The sequence below is a fragment of the Lygodium microphyllum genome, chromosome 15 (assembly GCF_053477565.2).
Source record: "Lygodium microphyllum isolate KBCC chromosome 15, Lygodium_microphyllum_v1.1.10, whole genome shotgun sequence".
Taxonomy (NCBI): Eukaryota; Viridiplantae; Streptophyta; class Polypodiopsida; order Schizaeales; family Lygodiaceae; genus Lygodium; species Lygodium microphyllum.
Window position 1 is genome coordinate 84,242,364 of NC_141149.1, and position 24,496 is coordinate 84,266,859.

General features: G+C 41.8%; 1 protein-coding gene across 1 annotated transcript; it reads left to right on the plus strand.

Moving 5' to 3' along the window:
* Positions 1 to 8,703: 8,703 nt before the first annotated feature.
* On the plus strand, positions 8,704 to 9,327 carry LOC148024725 (uncharacterized). The gene is made up of 3 exons (XM_087693607.1): positions 8,704 to 8,745; positions 8,824 to 9,032; positions 9,123 to 9,327. The coding sequence occupies exons 1-3, from the start codon at positions 8,704 to 8,706 to the stop codon at positions 9,325 to 9,327; spliced, it is 456 nt and encodes a 151-aa protein (XP_087549733.1).
* Positions 9,328 to 24,496: the final 15,169 nt, after the last annotated feature.

Below are 24,496 nucleotides of genomic sequence, written 5' to 3' on the forward strand. Positions count from 1 at the left end.
TTGAAGTTTTTTCACAAAATTTTCCAAAACTTGGAGTTTTTCAATGTATTTGCCAAAACTTGGAGTTTTTTCACAAAATTTGTAACTTTATGAGGAATAATCTTGTTACCCATATTGAAAATTTGTATTAAGCAAGGTATTCAAGGGACCATTTTTTTCAAACTCTCAAAATATACCGAAGAGAGAAAAATGAACAAAATTGGGTTTCTACCACACATCTCAAAAAGTACCCTTATCAATCAGACTAATCTCTAAAATTATGAGTCAATCTAAACAAAACACAAAAAGAACTCAATATAGAAAAATATAATTATTTCTCTTGCAACTATTTAGGTAAATTATAAAATCTACTTATATATAACTATTATATAGTATCGATATGTGGACTTGATAGCAACAAATGTCAATATCTTCCTCGTCTTTTTTACTAATCACTCCAAAGCTTCTCATATATGCAATGGTTGTAGGGAGCTTTAACTCTAACATATCTACAAGGGATATATCATTTTCATCCTCTTGTTGAAAAATTTGGCCAAGTATTTGTTCAACCTTTCCAATGGCAAATGTTGCATCATTTATTGACCACTTCTCATCATAGTTTGTAGCTTTTGACAACGAATCTAGTTTACCATTTGCGGTTCTGAAGGTCTTTCTCATGTCTAGCTCCTCCTGTGTAGGTTTAGGCATGATTTGACTCATGTAGAATTTAAAGGAAACCTTGTGCTAAAAATAAAAATTAGTAGAATTGAGTATGGAAAGTGGAAGGAAGAGCAATATGCAAAAGAGAAGCAAAGAGTAGAGTTGTTGCATAAGGACGGGAAGCAACCATATCATGGTTTGGTTCAACATCAAACTTGGCCATGGTTTATATCAATAGCAGAATTGCCAATCAAAGGTTAGATGAAACATGGTTTAGATAAAAAACACCTTGATAACGTGATAAGGGGAAGCAAACAATTGAGAAGGTGTAACATGGGAAGGAGAAGCAACCATAATATATATTAGAAATGTGACTAGAGTAGATGATACATGATTAGATTCTATGTAACCATGCTTTCCATAATAGGAGTAAAGGACAAAGATCAAGATTACCTTAAGAAAAAAGTATCACAATCAACAAAAACGAACTTGGAACATCAATACTAGGAAAAATGAAAATGCTTTGCACACAAAACAAGAATGATTTATAAATAGATATTTCGCATATAAATAGACAATCCTCTGAGGGAAATTAAAACGAAGTGATCAACAAGCTTTATCAAACAAAATCGAGATTATCTTGAGAAAAAAATTGTCACAACTAGCAAAAATGAACTTGGAGCATTAAAATTAAGAAAAATGAAATTTCTTTGCACACAAAATAAGCATGATTTATAATGAGATCCATCACCTACAAATAGGTACCCCCCTCAGTGAATACCAAGCTTTATGGATGTAATCATCATAGCAAAAGGCAAACAATAAACTTGCATACTTTTCATAATAGGAGAAGAGGAGCAAGATCTAGATTACCTTGAAAAAAAATTGGCTCAACAAAAATGAAGTTGGAGCATCAAATCAGGAAAAATGAAATTACTTTGCATACTAAATAAGCATAGTTTATAAAGGGATCCGTAATCTATAAATAGATGACCCCCTCAATGAATCAAAAAAGCATGATCAATAATTCCACTTTTAGATCCTCGTCCAATCATGTCCACAAATGGATAACTACTCCATGATTAATAATGTCTACTTTTACTAGAGTTTTCATTACGCTCAAAAAGAAAAATACCAAATATGTGGTCCCTTCACATCATGTATCCAAAATGAACGTCCACCTCCACTTCTTCATATGCCCTTTAAATCTTTCATTCAGTACTGCATGGTCCCCATCTCATTGAACAATAGCCAACATAAAACTCTCAAGTCTTTGATTTGCATTTTATGCGTCGCGGAAGGGCAAGCATAAAATTTAAATCAATTTGCTTAAGGGAAGGTTGATGCATCATCATATGTTGATTTTTGTCCATCCCAAGCACACGAATGTAGACATAATACATGTGCTTGCAGGCCAGGAAGGGTTTACTTTCCAACTCTCTCTTTTGAAAGTCAGGACACGTGCAGAAGGGCTCGGGATTGACATGCACCTCATACAAATGCTCTGACATAACATAAAATATGACTTTCTCATTTGCCACCACTACTTTCTCTTCCATGAAAACTACATCCAATGCCTCAGCCAATGCAATTTTTCTTTCTGCATCCTTAGAAATACCATGTCTCCATTTTTTTCTTCATTTGCCACTTGAAGAGGTAAGTGGTTCTGTCCCATGGGTCGTAGTATTTTTGGGGGTAGGTGGAATGCCATCATGCTTGAATACAAAACCTCCTTTTATAAGAATTGAAATCTCATCTGCAGAAGCATTGGTGCCCTTGTCAATAGACCAAATCCTTGGTCGCAAGGGCACATGCTTAACTTGTTTATCAACATCCCATGTATGCTCCACATCATGACTGCAAAACCAGAACCATTGTGCAATAGGCTTACCTTGGAATTCCCTCTCTGACCAAAATGAAGGGCATAGTAACCCAGGTGATCTACTTTCTATCACGTTGCAGCACTTCTTTCTATTTATAATACCAAAACATTTTCTTTTGCAATGAACAGGCATTCTCCGAATGGCCCACAAACTTCTATGCATTTCCTCCTCTGAGATAATATTAGTTGGGAGATCCATTTCAATCGGCACTGCATGCACCTCATGGTCCAAGCCTACTTCTGTAGGTTGGTCATTTCTATTTTGAAAATTTATCTTGTGTGGTCGTCCTTTTTGTTTTCTATCCCTTGACTCCATTACATAGCCAGGTTTATGAGAGCTACAACCATCTAGAGTTCTTCTTTTCCTTTGAACTGTTTCTTTGTTTCCAGAAATGAAAGGCTCTCCGTACATGGGGGTGCCAAGAACTGCTCCTTGAACTGTTCGAGCTATGAATGCAGGTGAAGGGGTATTTCTTGCAACCACCCTATTAATAAGAGCATCCATGTCGGGACCACTTCCAGAGTATCTTCCAGTTGTGAAGGCCAATTGCCTTGAACATTGAATATATGAGTTGATCAAGTCAGTGACGCATGCATCAGACAAACCAATTTTCTTCTTTCCATCCTCCCCTGCTAACCAACTTGCATGCACGCTCTCAGAAAGATTTGTGTTGGGAATACAGGCCCTCTCCCAAGGACTCAAGGAAGCCTGCAACCCAATAAAAAACTCAGCAATTCCTATCTGCAATTTGGAAGGCATAAAGAAGAAGCAAGAAGGAGAGCAGCCCTTGCAACAAGCTCAAACAAGATCAACATTCTCCATCAAACTCACCGGGTAAGCTCCACACTCCATCTTTATGGCAGAAAATCTATATTTCAAGTTTCATTTTTTGTCCATGGCTGAAAGAAATGGAAGAGCAGGTAGACAATGAGAGGACAACAATGGGAGGGGAGAGAAGGAAAGGGAAGGTAGAGAAGGAGATGGTAAACTGAAAAAATGGGAGAGGAGGAGACCTTTGGGACACCCGGGGCTGTCTGCGTCAACGCAGACAACTCTCGGGGGTTGGGCGCAGCCCCCTTTGGAGGGAGGAGGAGGAGAGGGAAAAGGCGAGGAGGGGGAACCCTCAGTACCCACCCGCTGTCTGTGTCAACGCAGATGACCTGGTGGGGGGGCGGGGTACCTTATGAATTGGGGCGGGTAGTGCACAGCCGCCCCTCTCTCAGCTCCTCCTCCTTAAACCACTCCCCTCTCAGTCCCTGCTCCCTAAACCACTCCCCTCTCAGCCCCTCATCCTTAAACCACTGCTCCTCCCTAAACCGCCCCTTAAACCTCTTCTATAGCCAAGTTACCTACAATTTTTGGCTTCGGGGATGCTGCCCCCGAACCCCCGCCAAGGGGGGCCTCATGGCTGTCGCCGGCCCCCCTTGGAACCCCCCGGCGACACTAGTAGGGGGGGCTGATGCCCCCCCTACACCCCCCCTCCATATAGAGTGGGTGTAAACCGCGCGAGTCCAAGGCATGAAAAATTAAACCATTTTTAAATTGTACGCAAATCATCCTAAAGAAATAAGTGTGACATGATTTGATTTTTTTGGATTGGGAATTGTCAAACACTCAGCATTGTCTGTGTCAACGCAGATAGGAACAAGGGATTGGGAGTATCCTCCCTTTGGGGGTGCGGGGGTGAAAATGTGGTTGAGAGGTTCAAATGATTAAGAAAATTTAATACATTTATTAAAACCAAATAACAAATGATGTTAAAGTGTGTTGTCTGCGTCAAATGGTCATATTTTGGTGGAGATTAATTAATAGAACATGTGATTTAGTTGAGTTGTCTTCATTTTTAAAATGATTTGTGGTTTGTTTTAGTGCTTCTGAGCATGGCTAGAGGTCGGTGTGGTGGTGGTAGGAGAGGTCAAAGCAAAAGGGGCCGTTCAAGTAAGTCATTCTATCACTCTTTTAAATTTACATATTCTATTCTTAATGGTTAAGCAACTCTTTTAAAGTTTCATATAAATGTTATATTCTATTTTCAAATTATTTTTGTAGATACTCCAATTACAAGGTTAAGATCCGGTCTATGCAATAGACTAGTAAGTATCGATCAAGAAGCATCCTCCCGTGCATTCTCTGAATCTCCAAATAACAAGGGTGGAAAACCAAGGAAAAAATGTCCTTTCATTGATGATGAAGCGCTTGAGGATAGCATGGATGAAGCAAGCAATGACATTCATACTGATCCTTTGAGAACCCACACTACCACCACGGAGTGTGGTGAAACAACACAGGGGAGGTCTTTAGATTTGCAAACTGTACATGAGGAAAATGAAGAGGTAAATGAGGATGTTGCTAATGAAGAAAAGAAAGAGGTCAGTGAGCATGATAGACACATTGGAGAGAATGTCAAGTTTGGGCTTATGTCAGATGTGTTGGCCTCATTTTTTGTAACGAGGTCTACTTCTCCTCCTCCTATCCCTTTGTGTAGACTTGTGCCCTATGAGGCTATAAGGCTTGCATCTAGTTCTGCTACATGGTTGATTTCATCTTTCGATAATGCTTCATATATGGAAACAATGGGGAAATTTTTGGTTTCTTTGAGAAGGCCCACTGGTGAGCTAATGGATGTATCTCCCCAAAATGTGGAAGAGTGGGGCCCTCTTTGGAGAGAAGTTAACCAAAGGTTTGAAGATGAATTGACTGATGAGTGGGCTGATTTAAGAGGCCGCAAGTTTTTGGTATGGGACAGTAATCATAGGTTGAAGACATGGATGAAGAGGATAAAGGAAGGTAACTATGCATTGTCTTGCTTTCTCTTGTTTATTGTGATGATACTTCCTTCTTTGACTAATTATTTATTTTATTATTTGATGTATGTAGTTTATAATGAAGATATTTCGCGACATGTTAGAGTTCTATGTCAATTCATTCAAGTGGAGAAGAAGAAAGAATGAGAACTATTGTTAGCATTGGATACATCAAATGCGTAAGTATACTTATCACTATTAACTTTTTCAAATGGGTTAATAGATCATCAATTGTGTGTGAATATTGCCAATAGTTTTTATTTATGTGTGAATCTCAAAATATAAAGATAATTTTTGTGTGAATGTCAAGATATTTTATTTATTCCAATAGATTTCATTTACGTGTGAATGCCAATAGGTTTCATTTATTAGTTATGTGAATGTGAATAGGTTTTATTTATGTGTGAATCTTAAAATTTAAAGACAATTTTCAATGTTGTAGTGTAACAAGAGCACATGTCAAACCCAACCTAGGCCATGAAATTTTCATGTTCCAAAAGTTTGGCATCGCTGATAAACAAAGCATTTTGGAAAGGATGAGCCCTTCTCAAAGACGGTGGGCTGAAATAGAGTATGAAATTGAAGGAAAAGTAACCATGGCAATGATCCATGGTATAAGAACCCATGTTTGCTAATATCGCTTTTGGTGTGGAAGGTAAAAAGTTTGGTATAGTATTTTAGTTTTCAGCATAACAAATTATGGTATCTTGAATTTAACCATAACTAAGAATAGTGTATTGATTTTTCTATTTAGGATGACTATAACTCTGCCATACTCAAAGAAGAGGCCCGCCTCAAGGAGCTTGCATTGCCAGAGGCAAATTATGAGGCAAAAAGAAAACAATTCATAAACAAAGAGCAAGATAAATTGAGGGACAAAGGATACAAGTAACTTGGAATAGCTAATCCTGCGCATGGAGAGGATTTCTTTTCTGTTTTGTTTGCATTGAATTCGGATGAAAGGAACATGGTGGCTATTACCAAGGACAAATTGTATGCCATTTATAGTGCTAATATTGCTGTGGAGAGGTATGTTTTTCTCATGGACTAATGTTCTCTTATTTTTTGGAATTGAACATAATTTGGTTCAACAATATTGAAGTTATGTTTTGTTCAATAACCAATATATTAAAAAAAGGGAGATTTTACTTCTCATGGCTGTCACGAAGGCAAAGGACTCCACTATGTCACACTTTGCGGATGTAAGGAGATTTCGTAGCTACATGAAGCAAGAGGTGTATTGGTTTCATATGATTGGAGAATGCTCCTTATTGATCAGGAGCTTACAAGTTGATGGCACTGAGATTCCAGGAGGCTTTGATGTTTTTTTTAAAGGCCAAAGACGTTTACATATTTTAAAGGCATTTGCAAATATTTTTGGTGAAATTAAGAATGTTGGAGACTCTGAGAAGGTTCCAGAGCTCACACAATCAAGCAAGAGGGTGGTATACAGGTATTTCTAGTATAAAGAAACCATATTTTCTAAATACCATATGTACAAATGTATTCTAACTTAAGAGTGCTTTTGTTGTTTGTTCTTATATTTTTGGAAAAGATGGTTGCGTAGTCTACAGGAAAGTGGAGTGCTAGAAAGCCTCCCTCCTCTAGTGGAGGAGTGGATGGACTTGGGATGTGAAAATTGTATGTTCTCAAAAGCACTGCTTGAGAGGGGTCTGTCAGAATGGGAAATGCGTATTTGTCCATGGTGGATAGACTATCCATTGGATGACATTCCAAGGCAAGAGATTGAATTAAGAGAGAGTAAGTACTTTGAGAGCCAAACATAGTAAATATGTGGTAACTCTTGCTCTTAGCTATTTGTTTTAGTAATACTTGCCTTATATGCAGGATTTCTGGAACAAAATAGAGTAATTTCTACGCACAAAGAAGAGGATGAAGGAAATGGTACTTTCTAAAAATGTATTTATTTAACATGAAACTTATCATAACTTTTTAGACTTTTGTGTTTTCTTAACTTTGTTGTTTTTGCAAATTAGAAATGTCCAATACAATAGACATGGTCCCTCATGTTGTGGGGATAAAGGCGGCTTGTGGTGGTAGCATGGCAAAGGGTATATTGGATGGAATGCAAATTTTTAGTTTGATCCAAGTAGCCTTGTTTCTAATTTTCATGAATATGATATTATATTGTGTTGACTTCACACTACTTAGGTGCCATTGGTGGTGCAACTGTTGATACTACAATGAAGCAAAAGTCCATGGGAAAACGAAAGAATATCACCACGATAGATGATGCGTTGAAGTATAGCAAGGGTAAGCCAATTTGCATGAATGATAGAGTTTAGGATTTTCATTTGACGAGTCAATTTATTAAAGTATTATTTTGTTGTCTTTATATTGCGTAGGTAATATAAGTGAATTAAATGAGGTTGGTACAACAAAGCGAAGGTCTAAATACAAAGAGAAAGTTGTTTCATTGGATGAAGAATTAGAAGGTGAATCAAGTATCATTTTTTGGATTATTGGAGTCATGTTAAAAGTACATTTTTATTTTTTTTTGAAGATAATATAAAATCTAAACATTAAACACTAAATAATTTGCTTTCCTTCCTATTTTTCTTTACAACTTTAGGCAAAAAAGATGGTTTTGACATGCATAGCATTTGGAAAGAAAATGAAAAAAGTAAGGGTCACTTTGAGGGATCTTTGCAACATACTACACCTTCTCGGGCTATGTCGTTCATGACTCAGTCATCAGAGCCTATACAAGAGTCTTGTAGATGTCCCGCTATACGCAAGACAGGTATGTATATTTCTAGCTTTACATTCTGAGTCTTAACATTTAGCCAACATCAACATTTGTAAGTAAACTTTATTTTGATGATAGGATTTCAATACCAAACTATCGTAGATGCTTTGTTGGTAGACGTGACATCGATCGACGATTTTGCATTGGATGGGTATATTTTATCACCATTCTCTATATACACATCTATTGTAATGGTTACTTATGCTTTGTTATTGTGTTTTCAATTTTAGCATTAAGCGCTTCATGGAGGGAAACAACTCTTACCAGTGTAATGGTGTCCCATCATATGAGGTTGCTAAGTTGTTGTTTGCAGATTTTCCTACATCTTTACTTGTTGTTGGCCTTGAGGCAGAAGGTATATGTGCTTGCATTAGTTTAGTTTATAAACTCATGTGATATTGCATGGTCTTATGCATCTTTACATTTGAAAGGGATTCCCGAATGGAATACATTTTCTAGTGCACTTGTCAAAGGTGTCATGGACCTAGCCCATAGATTCTTGGCAGATAAGGGGTTCTTGGTGACTTTGGGACTTGCACAACACTTTGGAAAAGTGCTTAGAGGAGCTCATGCCATTGGATTGAAGCTCCATCGCACATGGACTCTCATGTGTGAGGGTGGATATAGAAACCCTGATACTCGAGAGGAGGTAAGTGTGTTGAAGACAAACTTGTAACTTTTTAAAATAAAAGTTTAAGTAGCTAACAAGATGATTCTGCATTGCTAGGTCATGGACCTTACTATTGGCTTGTTTTATCGAGGGATCCATGTCCCTTCATATGATAGAGAGGCTGGCGAGAGGGTTAGCCCATACAGGTTTCCTGCCTCTCGTAGCTTCCTCTTCGAGACAGACCTCCAGGGCACATCATTTGAGCACACTTATGTGGATGGTGTAGAGGTTCGAGGGGGTGCAGAAAGATCACTAGTTTTTTATAGGTGCGTTATACACTCTCAGACAGGTTTATACTTTGCATTAAGATATGTCATGCTTTTGTTATGGATGTTACTAAATGGTTTCTTTTGTAGGTGGCTCCTTGCTACGTTCACAGAGGATCTCGACTATGTGCTAGATATTTTTTCAGGTTGTGGTGGCCTTGGTAGAGCATGCACAGAGATGCATCGTTTTTGCATGTGCCTTGAGGGTGATTTTAGCCTCTACAACCAGTGCTTGGTTGATGTGGCATGCGGACCACCATCTGTTCATCCTAGTGACGATGATGATTTCACATGATTTGTAGTTGCATTATTTTTAAAATGATGCCTTGTATTGGTAGTGCATGCCATGGGGCTTGATGATGCTCAGTAATTATGTATGACTCTATGGACTTTGGATCTCACTTAAATTGGGATTACTTCATAAACTTATAAAATTATGCTAAAACTTCATGCTTCAGAAGTAGTTGTATACCTATTTTTTGTTAGAGATCAAAGCATTCAATACTTTGCGATTACTTTGCAATTGCATAATAATTAAATTCAAAGCGATAACATAATCAAACAAAAAGCTCCATAAAATAACAAAAAAAAATCCAAGTGATGACCAAAAAGCTTCAAGAAGCACTTAAAAAGCTCCAAATGAAGAGCTTGCTAAATAATAGCACTCCTGTCAAATAGATCCTTCCCAAGAAAACAGTGGCACGTTCCTTAACAGTGGATACTGTAAGCCAACTCCCAAAAGATGCAAAGTCCTTATCAATGGGTGAATACTTCCTGCCTGAACCAGGAACGATTTCTGAAATCACTTCTGACAGTGAGATAGAAGCATGGATGTACTGCTCTCCCTGTTACATGGCCATAGCAGAGCCAGAGACAGAGGCAAAAGATGAAACAGAGAACCTGTTCTTCTCTTACAAAGCTCCTACAGAGACAGAGCCAGAGACAGAGACAGAGACAGAAGAGGATGGAGATGATATGGAAGAAGAAGGTTATGAAAGTGAGCCAGAAGAATCTATCCCACCTGAAGAGGATACAAATGAAGAAGAAGTTCCTAAAGCATCAGAAGCAAACGAGCTCATGCTGTGGGACAGAATGGTGATGGTACCATTTGGTTTGGTAAATGGATCTTCTCATATGCAAAATCTTTATAAGAAATGGGTTAAGAAGAAGAACAAGTCGTCTTTCAGTAGTGGCTCTTGCCGTCCTCAGCCATCCTTGCCAAAGAAAGATGATGATGCACCATGCCAACAAGCACCAGTCCCACAAATCCAACAGGCATTAGAGATCCCCTGTTATGTGACGTTCCTGGATGCGTCATCAAAAGAGGAGTCTTCAAGCCAAGAGGTAACTAATCGTGAAACCAAACCCGAAACGACTCTAATCCCATTCCAACATCTCAAGGAGCAACCTAAGTCTCCACCAACAGAAGAAGTTGGTTCTAGTGGGACATCGGAAGAGGACACCACTCCCTTGAAGGAGTCGGATCTGTATCCAGAAGTAGTCCGTGGGACCTTCATTCGTGAAGTAGAAGGTGAAAGGCAGTTAACTTTTGTGGATGCAGATGGCACTGAACGCCATTTGAAGGTGGGTAGCAGCCTACCAAAAGAGGAGTTGTCAACTTTGTACAACTTGTTGAAAGAGAATTTGGACGTGTTTGCTTGGTCCTACAAAGACCTAAAGGGGATTGATCCCACAATATGCCAGCATCATATTGACTTGGAGCCTGATGCCAAGCCAGTACGGCAATGACAGAGGCGAATGAACCCGAATTATTCCACATTGGTGAAAGCAGAGCTACTGAAGCTTCTGGAAGCTGAGATTCATCTATCCAGTGGCAAATAGTGAATGGGTCTCACCCATCGTGGTAGTACCCAAGAAGAATGGCAAGCTTCAAATATGTGTGGATTTCTGCAAGTTGAATTCCAAGACCAAGAAAGATCACTTCCCTATCCCTTTCACAGACCAACTATTGGACACAGTGGCAGGACATGAGCTTTATTCCCTTCTGTATGGATTCAGCGGATATAACCAAGTCCAAATCGCGGAAGAAGACCAATCCAAAACAACCTTCACCACAGAATGGGGGACCTACGCTTACCGAGTGATGCCATTTGGGCTCTGCAATGCCCCTACTACTTTCCAGCGAGTCATGATGGCCGCATTCCAAAATCATCTGCACGACTTTATTGAGGTATATTTGGATGACTTCTGTGTCTATAGTTTGATCCGGGAACACTGGGGACACCTGGAACAATGCTTTGACTGATGCCGGGAGTATGGGATTTTCCTCAACCCCGACAAATGCATCTTTGGGGTCTCTTCTGGAGTTCTGTTGGGCCACATTGTCTCTGCACAAGGGATATCAACAGACCCTGCAAAGATCGAAAAGATGGCAGCTCTGACAGCACCCACCAACCTCAAACAGTTGAGGGGATTTCTAGGCTATGTGGGTTACTATAGAAGGTTCATAGCTCATTTTGCAACAAAGGCAACCTCCTTGCACAAGCTTCTGAGGAAAGATGCAGAGTTTGTTTGGACGGCAGAATGTGACACAACCTTCAACACTCTGAAGCAGTGTCTGATTGAGGCACCCATTCTACAACCTCTTGATTGAACGAAGGAGTTCCATGTCCACACTGATGCATCTATTGAAGGCTTAGGCACTGTCCTATGTCAAAAGGGCTCCTCGAAGCTGGATCAACCCATCTATTATGCAAGCCAAAAAGTCACTGATAGGGAACGGAACTATACAGTGACAGAGCTTGAGTGCTTGGCAATGGTGTTTGCCTTAGAAAAGTTCCGCCACTACCTCCTATCTACTCACTTTAAATTTTATGTGGATCATGAGGCCCTGTCCTTCCTGAAGAACAAAGCAAACGTGAAAGGACGAATGATGAGATGGCTCCTTCTATTCCAGGAGTTTGACTTTGAGGTAATTACCAAACCTAGTCATTCCCATGTTCTGGCTGATCATCTGTCACGTATCTCGCAAATTGTAGACGAGGAGCAGGATGATCCAAACCTCCCTGATGCTTCCCTATTCCTGGTAGAAACTGTAACCCCCTGGTATGCAAACATTGCCAATCTGCTGGCAACCCAACAATACCCTCCTAGCATTTCTAGTCGGGAAAGGAAGAAGCTTATGTTGGAATCAGCCCCCTACACCCTGCTAGGCGGTGCACTGTACAAGAAAGGCAAAGATAAAGTGCTCAGAAGATGTGTTGCAGGAGATGAGATTGGGATTGTTTTGAAGGCTTGCCATGACGAGCCATGTGGAGGCCACTTTGCAGGAGAAACCACAGCTAGGAAGGCTCTGCTAGCAGGATACTGGTGGCCGACCCTCCACAAGGATGCCTATGATTACTGTAAAAGATATGATGCTTGTTAGAGAATGGGGAAACCCACGAAGACAAGTGCCATGCCACTGCAACCTATCCTTCCTTTGAAGCCGTTTGAGAAGTGGGGCATCGACTTTGTAGGCCCGATCGATCCTCCCACCAGAAGGAAACAGAACCGATACATCCTCATATATACAGATTATGTCACAAAGTGGTGTGAAGCTAAAGCCCTAAAGCGGGACGATGGTAACAGCGTGGCCCTATTCATGTACAAGAATATCATCACCCGTTTTGGCAGTCCCTTAGAGCTGGTAAGTGATAGAGGCACTCATTTTATTAATAAAGTCATGGAAGACTTGACAGAGCTGTATAAGATCCGCCATCGCAAGTCCACTCCTTACTACCCCAGAGGCAACGGCCAAGTCGAAGTCACCAATCGCATCCTCTGCTCAATTTTGACAAGGACGATTTCCGCACATCGTCGTGATTGGGATGATCGACTTACAGAGGCCCTCTGGGCGTACAAAACTTCCCATAAAGTAGCAACATGACAGACACCCTTTCAGCTGGTGTATGGTATAGAAGCTGTTTTCCCTGTTGAACTGGAATTGCCCTCTTTGCGAGTGGCTATCAAAGAGTGTTTGGGGGACGATGATTCACTGCAACGCCATCTCCTGCACCTGGAATGTTTGGACGAAACTCGCAGGATGGCTCTACAGTGCATGGAAGCCACGCAAGCTCGATGCAAGGCTTACCATGACAGCTTCATCAAGCACAAGGAGTTCAAAGAATGTGATTTGGTCCTAGCCTATGATTCACGATTTGGCAAGCTTCAACAGCGGTGGATGGGCCCATATAAGGTACTTGCTGTCAACCCTAATGGCTCTGTCCAAGTGCGGACCATTGATGCCTCTGATGATCCCTTTCTGATCAATGGATATCGTTTGAAGAAGTACTTCCCTCCTTGGGGATCTTAACAATCACGGTCACCTGATCCTTTTCCCTGTTGGCGTGGCACTCTCACTCTTATGATGCTACTTCTGATAGCAGTTCTTCAGCCACTTCTGATGAGGTGGATGCAACCCTCTGTCCCCTCAGCCCCACCTTCCAGCCTTGATCTCTTATCCTCTATTTTCCACCAGCGTGACAGTGGCGAGGTGGGTTCTGACAAGTGGTATTTCCACCATTCCCTTGCTTAATTCGAAAAAAAAACAAAATAAATAAATAAATATGCATATCGGTCATGGGAGAAAAGGACTTAAGTCCCTGTCATGCCGACCTATTCTTCGAGAAAAGGTGGAAACACCCTCGAGAGTAGGAGAAAAAGAAAAGAGAAAAAAGAAAAGAAAAGAAAAGAAAATCTGTTATGGGAGAAAAGGAAGCAATTCTCTGTTATAGCAGGCCTCGTTCCAAGAAAAGGTGGCAAACACCCTTGGGCAGGAAGCTGGATGTGGAAAAGTTGGTAACACCCCGCAGTTCAGAATAACTGACTCGCCAGCAGAAAATTGTCCAGAAGAAATTTGAAGCCACCTCCCTTGGTGCGCTGTCTCTGCAACTTCATCAGTCTGTCTGTCCCCTTTCGCAGACGATCTTTTCTACAACCAATTGAAGTACCAGATCTAATGGCTACCTCCCTGGGTACGCCTCTTCACAACTGACGACGCGATCTTCATTGACAACCCCTTGAGTGATGTGAGCTTTCATCCTAACGAGATGGGAAAGTGAGTACGGTTGCCCTCTGAAACTATCAACAGAGAGTGAGACAGAGGGTGGGGCGAGTGACCAGTCTTTTCCCTTTAAATCAAATGAGAAGTGAGAAGTGTGAATGAAGTGTTGCATGCACGAGATGGGCCTCTCAATGCACAAAGCACAATTTGTTTATGTGCAGTGCATCATAAGGCTCCCTAGCCTTCCTTCTCGAACCGTAAGCTAGCACCGGGCGGGATGCACTAATGCACCATCAACTGCGCACAAGGCATACAACCTTTGCACAAGTGACCGTGAGGATTACATCAATGGGTTTCAGGAAAGGGCTGCCCTCCTATATCTATCAATAGAGCGTGAGACAGAGGGTAGGCTGAGTGTGACTAGAGTTTCTTCAATCATTTACCGAGAGGTGAGATTGAGGGACATTACGACACTTGGAGTCAGGTATGTTCCCGTTTTCCTATGCACCCACGGGGTGGGTCTCTACCGCCTTCACAAGACACGTCACCCTGTTCTGTACACTGCACTGTAAGGCTCCCTTGCCTTCCTCCTTGCACTTATGCCAGACGGGTTGGACGCACTAATGCACCATCAACTGTGCATCCTGGCATACTCCCTCTGCACCATCCCCCTTGTCGATTCCTAAACCGGATACGAGATATGGGTTTCAATCATTCTTCCTCGAGTAATATTAGTCCTGGGGTGAGTGATAGTTCTTTCATTCCCTTTGAGTGACTGTGAGTTGAGTGCAATATCCCTCATCATCGACAAATTTCCTATGATTCCTTCAACCAGCTACCTCCCTGGGTGCTGCCGCATGGTCCCTGCCATGAAGGACGTGTGCTGAGAAGATACCTTGGTACCTCTTGCAGCCGACAACGACAGTGGAAGTGCCATCGACAATCAACCTTGATTCTCGACAAAATGGGCTAAGTTTTGCTAACCCTACACCTTCTGTTTTTTAGTGACGTTCATGTTTTAAGTGTGGGGACGTTAGTGGATGGTCTGTTGCGTGGTCCTAGGTCCCTGTTGCTCGGTTAAACCTATCCGTTAAGGTTTTAAGTGTGGGGACGCGTCCATGTGGGTCTACATTGCATACCCCTCTGCATATGCCTCCACCTGCTAATGTCTTTATACCATGCCTTGCTTTTACCCTGATGGGGTCCTTTCCCACCCACCCGTTTATGTTCCACCCACCCTCGGGGATGTTCCCTTGCAGTTTTCCTTCATTCCCTGATTTTGATGTCCTGTCATGTCAACACACCCTACGTTCCCCGACATCCACATCCAACCTTATAGCCCTATTCCTCCCTTTGACCTGACAATTTTTCCTTTTTACCTACCCTTGTTTCGGTGCACGGTTTTCGAGTTATTAATTTCTCAAGCATTTTACATACATTAGCCGGTTTCCCATGTGAACGCACTTTTCTTGCTTCGGAACCGTGATCTGACGTCATAGCCTTGACAACAACTTTCCCCCTGATATTTTTTCTTTTTACTCTGTGTTATTTCGATGCACGGTTTGTCCATATATTACTTTTACGGTTTTTTAAGACTTTTTCGTGCATCTTTTTGACATTTTTCCATGTGAACCTGCCCTGTTTGCATCGGAATTCCAATTTGATTTGACAGCCGTGTCTCCCGCGCCTTCCCCTACCTTTTTCCTCCATCCTATTTTGACTTCTGGATTTATTATTATTAATTTTTAAATGTGTTTTCAGATGTATTTTTGGTGTTTTTCACCTGTGAACCCCTCCTACTTCAACTGGAATGGCGTTTTGACATGACAACCCTATACCCCCCCTTCCTGCGGACATTTTCCCTTTTTACTGTATGTCATTCTGGCGAGCGGTTCGTCCAATATTAATTTCTGATTCCATTTTCGGGTCTATTTTTTGGATTTTTCCCATGTGAATGCATCTTATCTCAATCGGAACTATGTTTTGACGTGATAGGATTGTCGAACACATCTTTCTGCACATTTTTCCTTTTTCTTGAACCTCGTTCCGATTCATGGATCTTCCGATATTAATTTTTAATTGCGTTTTGTGACCCATTTTTCGTATTTTTTGCTTGTGAATTCACTGTCTTTCCCCCGAAACCCCCGTTGCACATTTTCCCTATCTTTCCCCTGCCGTCCTGCCCACTTTTTGTTTTTATGGAATTTCGTTTTGATGATCGAATTGGGAGTTATTAATTTTTCTTTATTTTTTCGTGTTTTCGCGCGCCTCGTCCCGTGCGTGAACGCGCCCGTTTTTTATTTAACGCGTCTCCACGTGCCCCGGTCGCGTCCGCGTGTCTCGTCCCGCTATCCGAGCGCTATTCCGATCCCGTCACGGCAAATTTGATGGGGGTACGCCTTTCTCTCATGGGCCCCCCCGCCCATTTCCTCCCTTGGGCACCTTCCCATGGGCGTACCCCTCCCACCCCTCACCCCTCGGGCGCCCTTTCCATCCTATGCCCACCCCCCATGGGCCCCTGCCCCTTCCCCTATGCCCACCCCATCCCATGGGCCCTCCCACCCTTTCCACCCCCCCACACCCTTCCCTATCCCCCCCACCCTACCCTTCTCTCTCCCCGACCCTCCCCCCCCAACTGCCTACCTCTCTCCTTCTCCAATCCCTGCGTTCTTCCCCTTCCTCCATCTCCACCTCCTACATCTTCTCCTTCACCCTCCTCCTCCTCTGTTCCTCCTTTCCTTCCTCCCCTCCTCCTCCTCTGCTCTTCTCCTCCCTTCCCTTCTCCACGCTGCCGCCGACACCCTCGTCTAGTGGCCTCGCTGCCCCCTCCTCTCCGACTGGCTCTTCCCCGCCACGCCGCCTTGCCGTGGCCTCCTGCAGCCGTGCCGTCCTCGTCCCCACCATCACCCGCCTCTACTGCTGCCGAGCGCCATGTGGACGCCCTCTGCCCGCCCTGTGCTACCTGCCCCCTCCTCACTGACGTGGCCGCCCTGTGGCCCCGTTGTGGTCGCCGACGCCTGTGCTCGTGGGCCTCCCTACCTCCTCCCTGCCGCCCTCTGAAGCGCTGTCGTGACGCGTTGCCCTCTGCGCCCGCACCCTACCTCCCATGCCGCCGACCGCCTAACGTGCGGCCTGCAACCGCCGGGCCGCCGTTGGGTCTCCTGCCTTGCCCGTTGACCTCCCCTCCTCCACGTGTCACACAACCCCACTACCCCTACCCCATCTAAGCCCCCTTTTCCCCACCCCAGCACACCTACCCATCCAACATCCCATTACCCCATCTAAGCCCCCCTTCCCACCATCACACTAAACCCACCACCCCTCTGTAAGCCCCCAATCCCACCACTAAACCTACCCCCTACCCCATCTAAGCCCCCCTTCCCCCCACTGCAAACACACTACCACCACATTCGCCCCACCTAAGCCCCCCTTCCCACCATCACACTAAACCCCCCCCCCCCCCACCCCCACCCAAGCCCCCAGTCACACACACACACTTAATCTCCCTCTAAGCCCCCTTTCCCCCCACAGGCACACCCGCAGCAAACCCCCACCCTCCTAGCCACTGTTCCCCCCCCCCCCCCCCTCGCAGCAACCTCACCACCGAAACCCTTCCATAAGCCCCCGTCACGCAGCCATCCCGCAGAAAACCACCTCCTTCCAAACCCTTGTTCCCCCTTGCAGAAACACACCCCGCAGGACACCACATTCCTAAACCCTTGTTCCCCCCCCCGCAGACAACCGCAGACCCCCGAGACACACGCAGGCACCTTTTCTCAGCCCTTGACACCCGCGCGTGTGGTTGTTCGTGTGTTCGTGATTGTTCGTGCGCGGGTGCGGGAGATCGTTAGCTGGCTGTTCACACGCAGCTGACACGCAGCCTATTTCTAGGTATTTTCCCGGATTGTTAATTCAAATACCCAAACACCTTTTTAAAACAAACAGTGACACATTTAAAAAAAAATCATTCAAAAAAAGCTTAAAATTCACAAAAAAAATTTACAAAAAAATCTAGAAAAATTTCCACTATTTTTGCAGCAAATTGCCATATTTTTTCTAACCTGCAAATTTCAGAAAAAAAAATTCAGACCATTTTAAAATTACAAATTCTTTTAAAAATACCCCAAAAAATGAAAAAAAATCATTAAAAATGGTTGAAAATTCCAATTTAATTGCCAAAAAAATTCCTTAAAAATCCATTAACATTTTTCCTTATTTTTGGCATATTTTCTAAGCTGTCAAAATACTTCATTAAATACCTAAATTCCTACAAAAATCCTCTTTCATTCAAACCACCAACTGAAAATTCTTTTAAAAAATCCAGATACATTTTTGGATTGAGAAGAGCGCATTCCTTGCATTCACATACACCCACTACTAGGTATTTTTTCCTTTTATATTTTTATTTTTCTCGCTACCCAAAACCTCACGGTTAATTTTTAAAATGAACCCTAAACACCACCATGGCACGCGCGCTTGCGCTAAACACACTATTTTTTAATAAAAATAAACCCGCTGTTCACTTAGCATGCGCTTAAGATGCACTTTAATATTTTAATTAAAATGAACCAGCCGTCACAAAAGCACGCGCTGGCAAAAAAGCGCTCCACATCACCTTAATTTTTAATAAATGAATTTGCATTTAGAGACCAAGTATGGGTATCGAAGTCCGGGATTCGGATTAAAGCACCGCTTTAACCTAATAATTGGTAATTAAAATTTTAAGAAGGAACCGCCGTTTTCTTGATAAGGTTTATCACTTAATAAAAATTCACCCATTTCTTAATAATTTATTAAAATGAACCTTTCATTAAATTAATTTTCCCTCACTGCACTTATTTCCCCTTTTTAATGAACTCGTTTCGTGGGATGGGTATGCGAAGTCTTCGGAGTTGTCTCCATGGTCAAAACTAATTATCAAAGTTGTGGTCTTGATATGTGTGGGTTGTTGTTATGTTTTGGTTCAGTTTCTTTGTTACGGTTAAGGGTACGGTGTGTAGTTTTTTTTCTTTTTTGCCTGATACGGGGATTTGGGTGTTTGCATGATGCATAGCATGAAGCTTTCAGTCGCATATGTCTAGAGGTCATGTCGAATTTTTTCTAGGCTGTGGTTTGCTTGGGGATAGTTGGTCGAGTCACGTTTTATCGTTTTGGTTGATATCTTATCCTCGATTTTTGTTTGTTCCTTTGCAGGCATTCTCCTTATTTGTCTGTGTTTGTGGTGTGTGTGTAACCATCTGAATGGCGCCTTCTCACGCTCATCCCCCTATCTAGTATGTCCCACTAGTCAGTAGGGATTACTCTTCCCTACTCACTTTTGAGCCTCTCAGGAAGGCGGGACTCGCCACTTTTGTGGCTGCCTCCTTTCCATTGCTTCCAGAGGATCCATCGATGTGTGACGAGTTTCTGGCCTCCTACAACAAGAAATCGGGACTGGTCCAGGGTACTTCCATGACTTTGACACCTTGAGGCCTTGGGAAGGCTCTGTCTCTTCCCTCCAAAGGTGAACCCTTTATTACAACTCGCCAGCTTTTCTCTAACAAAGAGATTTTGAAGATGTTACAAAAGCAGACTAGGAAAATTCTGGATGTTAAGAAGGTGATCAACTCTTCAGGAGTTTCCTTTTCCATGATCACTGATCATGTGTGGAAGTTGGTCTGTCAGTTTCTCCAAGATAGGTTTATGCCTCCAAAAACGCCATCCCATTACTTGTCCAAAGAGCTCTTTACAGCTTCAAGGATGGTGTTAAAAGGAGTAGCTATTGATTGGAGCACTTACCTACTCACTAAGATGGATCAATATTTTGTCAAAGTCACTAGGGGCAATGTTACCAATGTCACCTATGGATCGTACTTGTCTGCCTTCTTAACCTACTCAGGTTTACAGAAGAGTGTGCCTCCACCTCCTCCATCTGATCCAGTACCTCCTCCTCCACCTTCAGATGAGTCAGAACCAATTGATATAGAGGATTTGGATTCTCCGTCTCCCCTGGTCATCCAACGCAAATGCTTGAAGTGGGTAGCAGATAAAGTTCCTTCAGTTCTTCCTTCAGTGTCCATTCCTGCTACCTCTGGCAGTGATCTCCCTGGTTATCTCACATGTAATAACCTGTTCAGAGCACATCGAGAAGGTTCGTTGGATATATCAGTCCCCTCACTGAATAGTCTAGTCTCGGGAGATGCCATTCCTTTTCTATGTAAAGACATTCAGAGTCCCATTGAACTGTCAGTTGTACGCTTCCTTTTATGAAGAACTGATGCAGTCTAAGGACCAGTTGCATAAGGCAACATCCAAGTTAGCCTCTGCTAAGGATACCCTAGCAGATTTGTTTAGGTAGATGGAGCAACAAACCCAACTGGTTGCAACGCAAAGAGATGAGATATCTTCTTTGAAGATTCAATTAATAGAGGCTCAATCAGAGGTTACTAGCCTCTCAGAGGAGAAGGAGAGATGTCTAAAGAAGCGCAAGAGTTCCAAACTCTTTTAGATGTCAGACTTTTAGCCTTACAGACTGCTAATGACAAAGTGGAATCACAAGCTTCCCAAATCAAGTAGTTGCAAGATCAACTGGCAAATTCACGGTCTATTCCTCCAAGCCCTCATGTTCCCTTGATCCCTTCTCTCTCACAGCAGGACTTGGCAGCTCTTCAGAGACAGGCTACCTTGTGTCCTCTCTTCCAAGATAAAGTGGAAAGATTGCAATCTTGTATGGATTTGTTATGGTCTACATTTGAGCAATATCAGGAATATGTTCCTCCAGACCATTCTTTCTTTGTCCACTATCAATTACAGAAGTTGGCCTTCTACATGAAGCTTTCAATAATGGATCTTCCTATTTTAGAGGATGGTTGGAATGGGGCTTGGTCTGCTGAGTTGCTGATAGAGGTGGTCCATATGGTGTTTGAAGATTCTGTCACGACCGATACCATGTTGATGTCATATATGTATCTACGAGGAGACTTGTTGATTCCAGATGAAGTGGATACGGCTTGGTATGTGGGAGACGTGGTATTACAAACTGTTTTGTATGTCAACCATTTGGATTTGCACATAGATTACATATTTTAGAGTTACTCCTCCAAAGTGGCTACTTGCGCTGATAATTCCTGCCATACTATGATTGATTCTGTGGTACTGAATCAAAGACAAAACACAGCCCCTACCTATGCCCAGAGCACTAACCAACTGAGGGTGGATCTCTTAGCTTATCTTTCCAAACATAATCCATTTTATTCTACCTTTTTTTATGCCTATCAGAGAAGATCTATCTTAGGACCTTCTGTTCCTACCCTACTACCAACAAATGGCTCACCGTTATGATATATATCTTTCCCTCTATCAAACCAATTCCACAACCATCTTACCCCATCTTTTCCAACCTCAATCTTTTCCTCAAATTTCCATATTTACATACTGCTCCTTTATCGAGGATAGAGTATTTTCCCCTTCTCCAACATGTCCTTCTCCATCCATTCATGTACCTTCTACCTTTCCTATTTATCAGTTAACACCCTTCTTAAGTGATTCCCTAAAATTTTCAACCACTCCTTTAAATTATTCTTCCTTTTATGATTTTGCCTACCCATCTCTTCATCCACTTTTCCTTATTCCACTTCCATCTCCTGCCACTTCTATCTCTCAACCACCTCAGTTGGTTAGTGACTATGACGGGTTTGATCATCAAATTTCCAGAAGAAGGGGATGGAGCTCGAATGATTCTCTTACAGGACCTCAGATAAACTAGCCAATAATTCCAGGAGATTGGACAACTGCCAGTCAAGCATACCAGAACTATATTCATTTTGCTCATCAGTATTCTCAGTCTGCAGATCCTTCAGTGAGATTGATTGCTCATTTTGCTTGGTACCTGGCGTATATGCATAGGCATTCTCATAATGATTCAAAGCCTATTCCAAAGTTGTGTATGAATGTCAATGTGAGCATTGATTCCCAGCAAGATGGATATATTGTATTTTCATGCCCTGTGTTTGCCTAGCAGATACCTTGTCATGTTGGAAAGGATGTGCTGCCTTCAGTTTTTTCAGAATCCTCCCAAGACATTTGTAGATGAATCCTTGTCTATGGACCATTTCCGAAATCACCAATCTTTCAAGAGGGATCATCTTCATTGATACCTTTTCCAATGTATGGTGGATGCTTTTTAATGATAAATCTCTCTTTTTGGAGGAGTCATTCAGATGGTTGTGTTGTGTGTAGTGTTTGTGTTGTGGGTTAATTTATGTAATAAGATCGTGGTGGTTGCCTCTTCGATTGGCTTTCGTGCGAGCTACATTTTGAAGAATTGTGGTGATGGGGTCGTGGTTGGATAGTTGAAGAAGATGCTGATGCAGCAGCATAAGAAGAAACCTCTTATATCCTTTACAAGTTTGTTATGATTTTCTAGTTTGATAAGAAGTGTTAATGTATAAAGGGTTTTCCTTTCGTTGTATTTTTATATCAGATACAGGTTATAAGTTGGGGTCGTGGTTGGATAGACTGTTTTTGAAGAGATATTGAATATCAAAGTTGAGCTTTTGAATGAACTTGTATTCCCTTTTTTCTGGGTCGCGAGGACGCTTCCTTATTAAGTGTGGGGATATGTTGATTGTTGAAATGACCTATTTTTTGGCTGATTTTTGTTCTCTTTGAGAGCTAAATGGTTGATTTTATGAGATGATTGATTGGTTTGGAAGTGGTTTGAGAGTGTTTTGGATAGGTTGGAATGGTTTTATTGAGTTCATGATGTTTATTAGTGGAGATATGAGGTTCTGTGATGTTCTGATAGGTTCTGATTGGTTCTGTATACCTTCTGTATATCTTCTGTTTTGTTCTGATTGTCTTCTGTATGAAGCATGGATTGATCATTGATGAAGATTGAGATATTGTGAAAGCTTATTTAATAGTTTTTGATAGTTTGGAATGGTTTGAGTATGAGTTATGAGGTTTTGATGACCTTCTGTAACCTTCTGTAGGTCTTCTATAGAGCTTCTGTCTCTGTACTGTAGCTATTCTGGTACTGTACTGTGACTGTTTTGTATGCTTCTGTATGTGTTCTGATGGATGAGAGTGTAGCTTGGGAAAGTTTTCTAGCCTTGGAAAGAGGTGAATACAAGTGCAAAAGAGCTAAAAGAAGTGAAAGAAGTAGCTGCTGAAGACTCAAGTAAAGACTGGAGTGAAGTGATAGTAGTGAGCTATGAAAGGACACTGTAGTGGCTCTTCATATCAGACATACCTCTTGGGAGGGGTATCCACGACCTAAGAAGATTATTGTGAGTGATTATGAGAGATTGTATTGAGGAGATGATGTATTATTGATAGAGAGAGAGAGAGAGAGAGTCAGAGATAGCCAATTCTACTAAAACAGAGTGATTGTATATGAGAGATTGAGAGAGAAGACTATGAAGATATTGAAGATGAATACTATGTGATGTATTTCCATTCAAAGATGGTGTATTCCTTTGCTTTCTTTGTTATATTGATGGATTTTGTGAAGATATTGAAGAATATGGTTGATTCTATCAAATCCGTGGGAGATCTACATGATGCTGCATGAAGATTTGTTGTGCCTGGTGTTCTTTTCTTCATTGTGATCATATGAAACCTAATAAAAAAGCTTGTTGATGTTACAAGATAGATTTTCTTGCAAGAGAAATCCCTTTTCCTTGGTGTTCCTCTTGGGGCTCCACACTATAGAGGGAAATATATTCAATTCTGAAGGTATCAAAATTCATTCTCCTAAGGATTTCCATAGTGCCATTGTCCTAATAATATCAACTTCAAAGGGTTTCAATAGCACATGTTGTGAATAATACTCTATCTACTAGCTTCCAGTGGGTTACCATTGGACAAACAAAATGTTGTTAGTGCACCAAGTATCCCACGTATCTTATTGTTGGGCATCCATTAACAAGTCCCAACTATTTTCCTTCTTATTTTTGCGAACCTCCACCACTGGCGACTCTTAGAGCTTCTTCACAATCTCCCACTTGATGATGTTTGAAAATTCTTCCATGAAGGCCAAATCTCCCATGGATGGTCATTCTCTCTATTTTGGATCTGCTCTTTTAGTTTTGTGGAAAAAAATTGGCTATAGTGATACAAATTTATGTATATTCAGAAGACAATGGAATCAATCCACCACATAGATTCCACATCAAGATAGTGACATATTTTCACCATTTAGAAATGTAATTATTGTAGAAAGTATCTTTGGAAATTAATATCTCTAATTCTTCAAGGGTGCTAGGGATTCTACACTCTTCTATTACTTTCTTTCTCTTCAACAATGTCTTTTCTTTCATTTTTAGTCTTTGCAAATGCTTATTGATGGCAGTCTTCCTTGGGTGCACACAAAAAATATGGAGCCCTAATGGGAACACCAAGAAAATAGGGAAAATAATGCAAGAAAATCTATCTTGTCACACCAACAAGTATATTCTTCACACTTTAATCAACCACA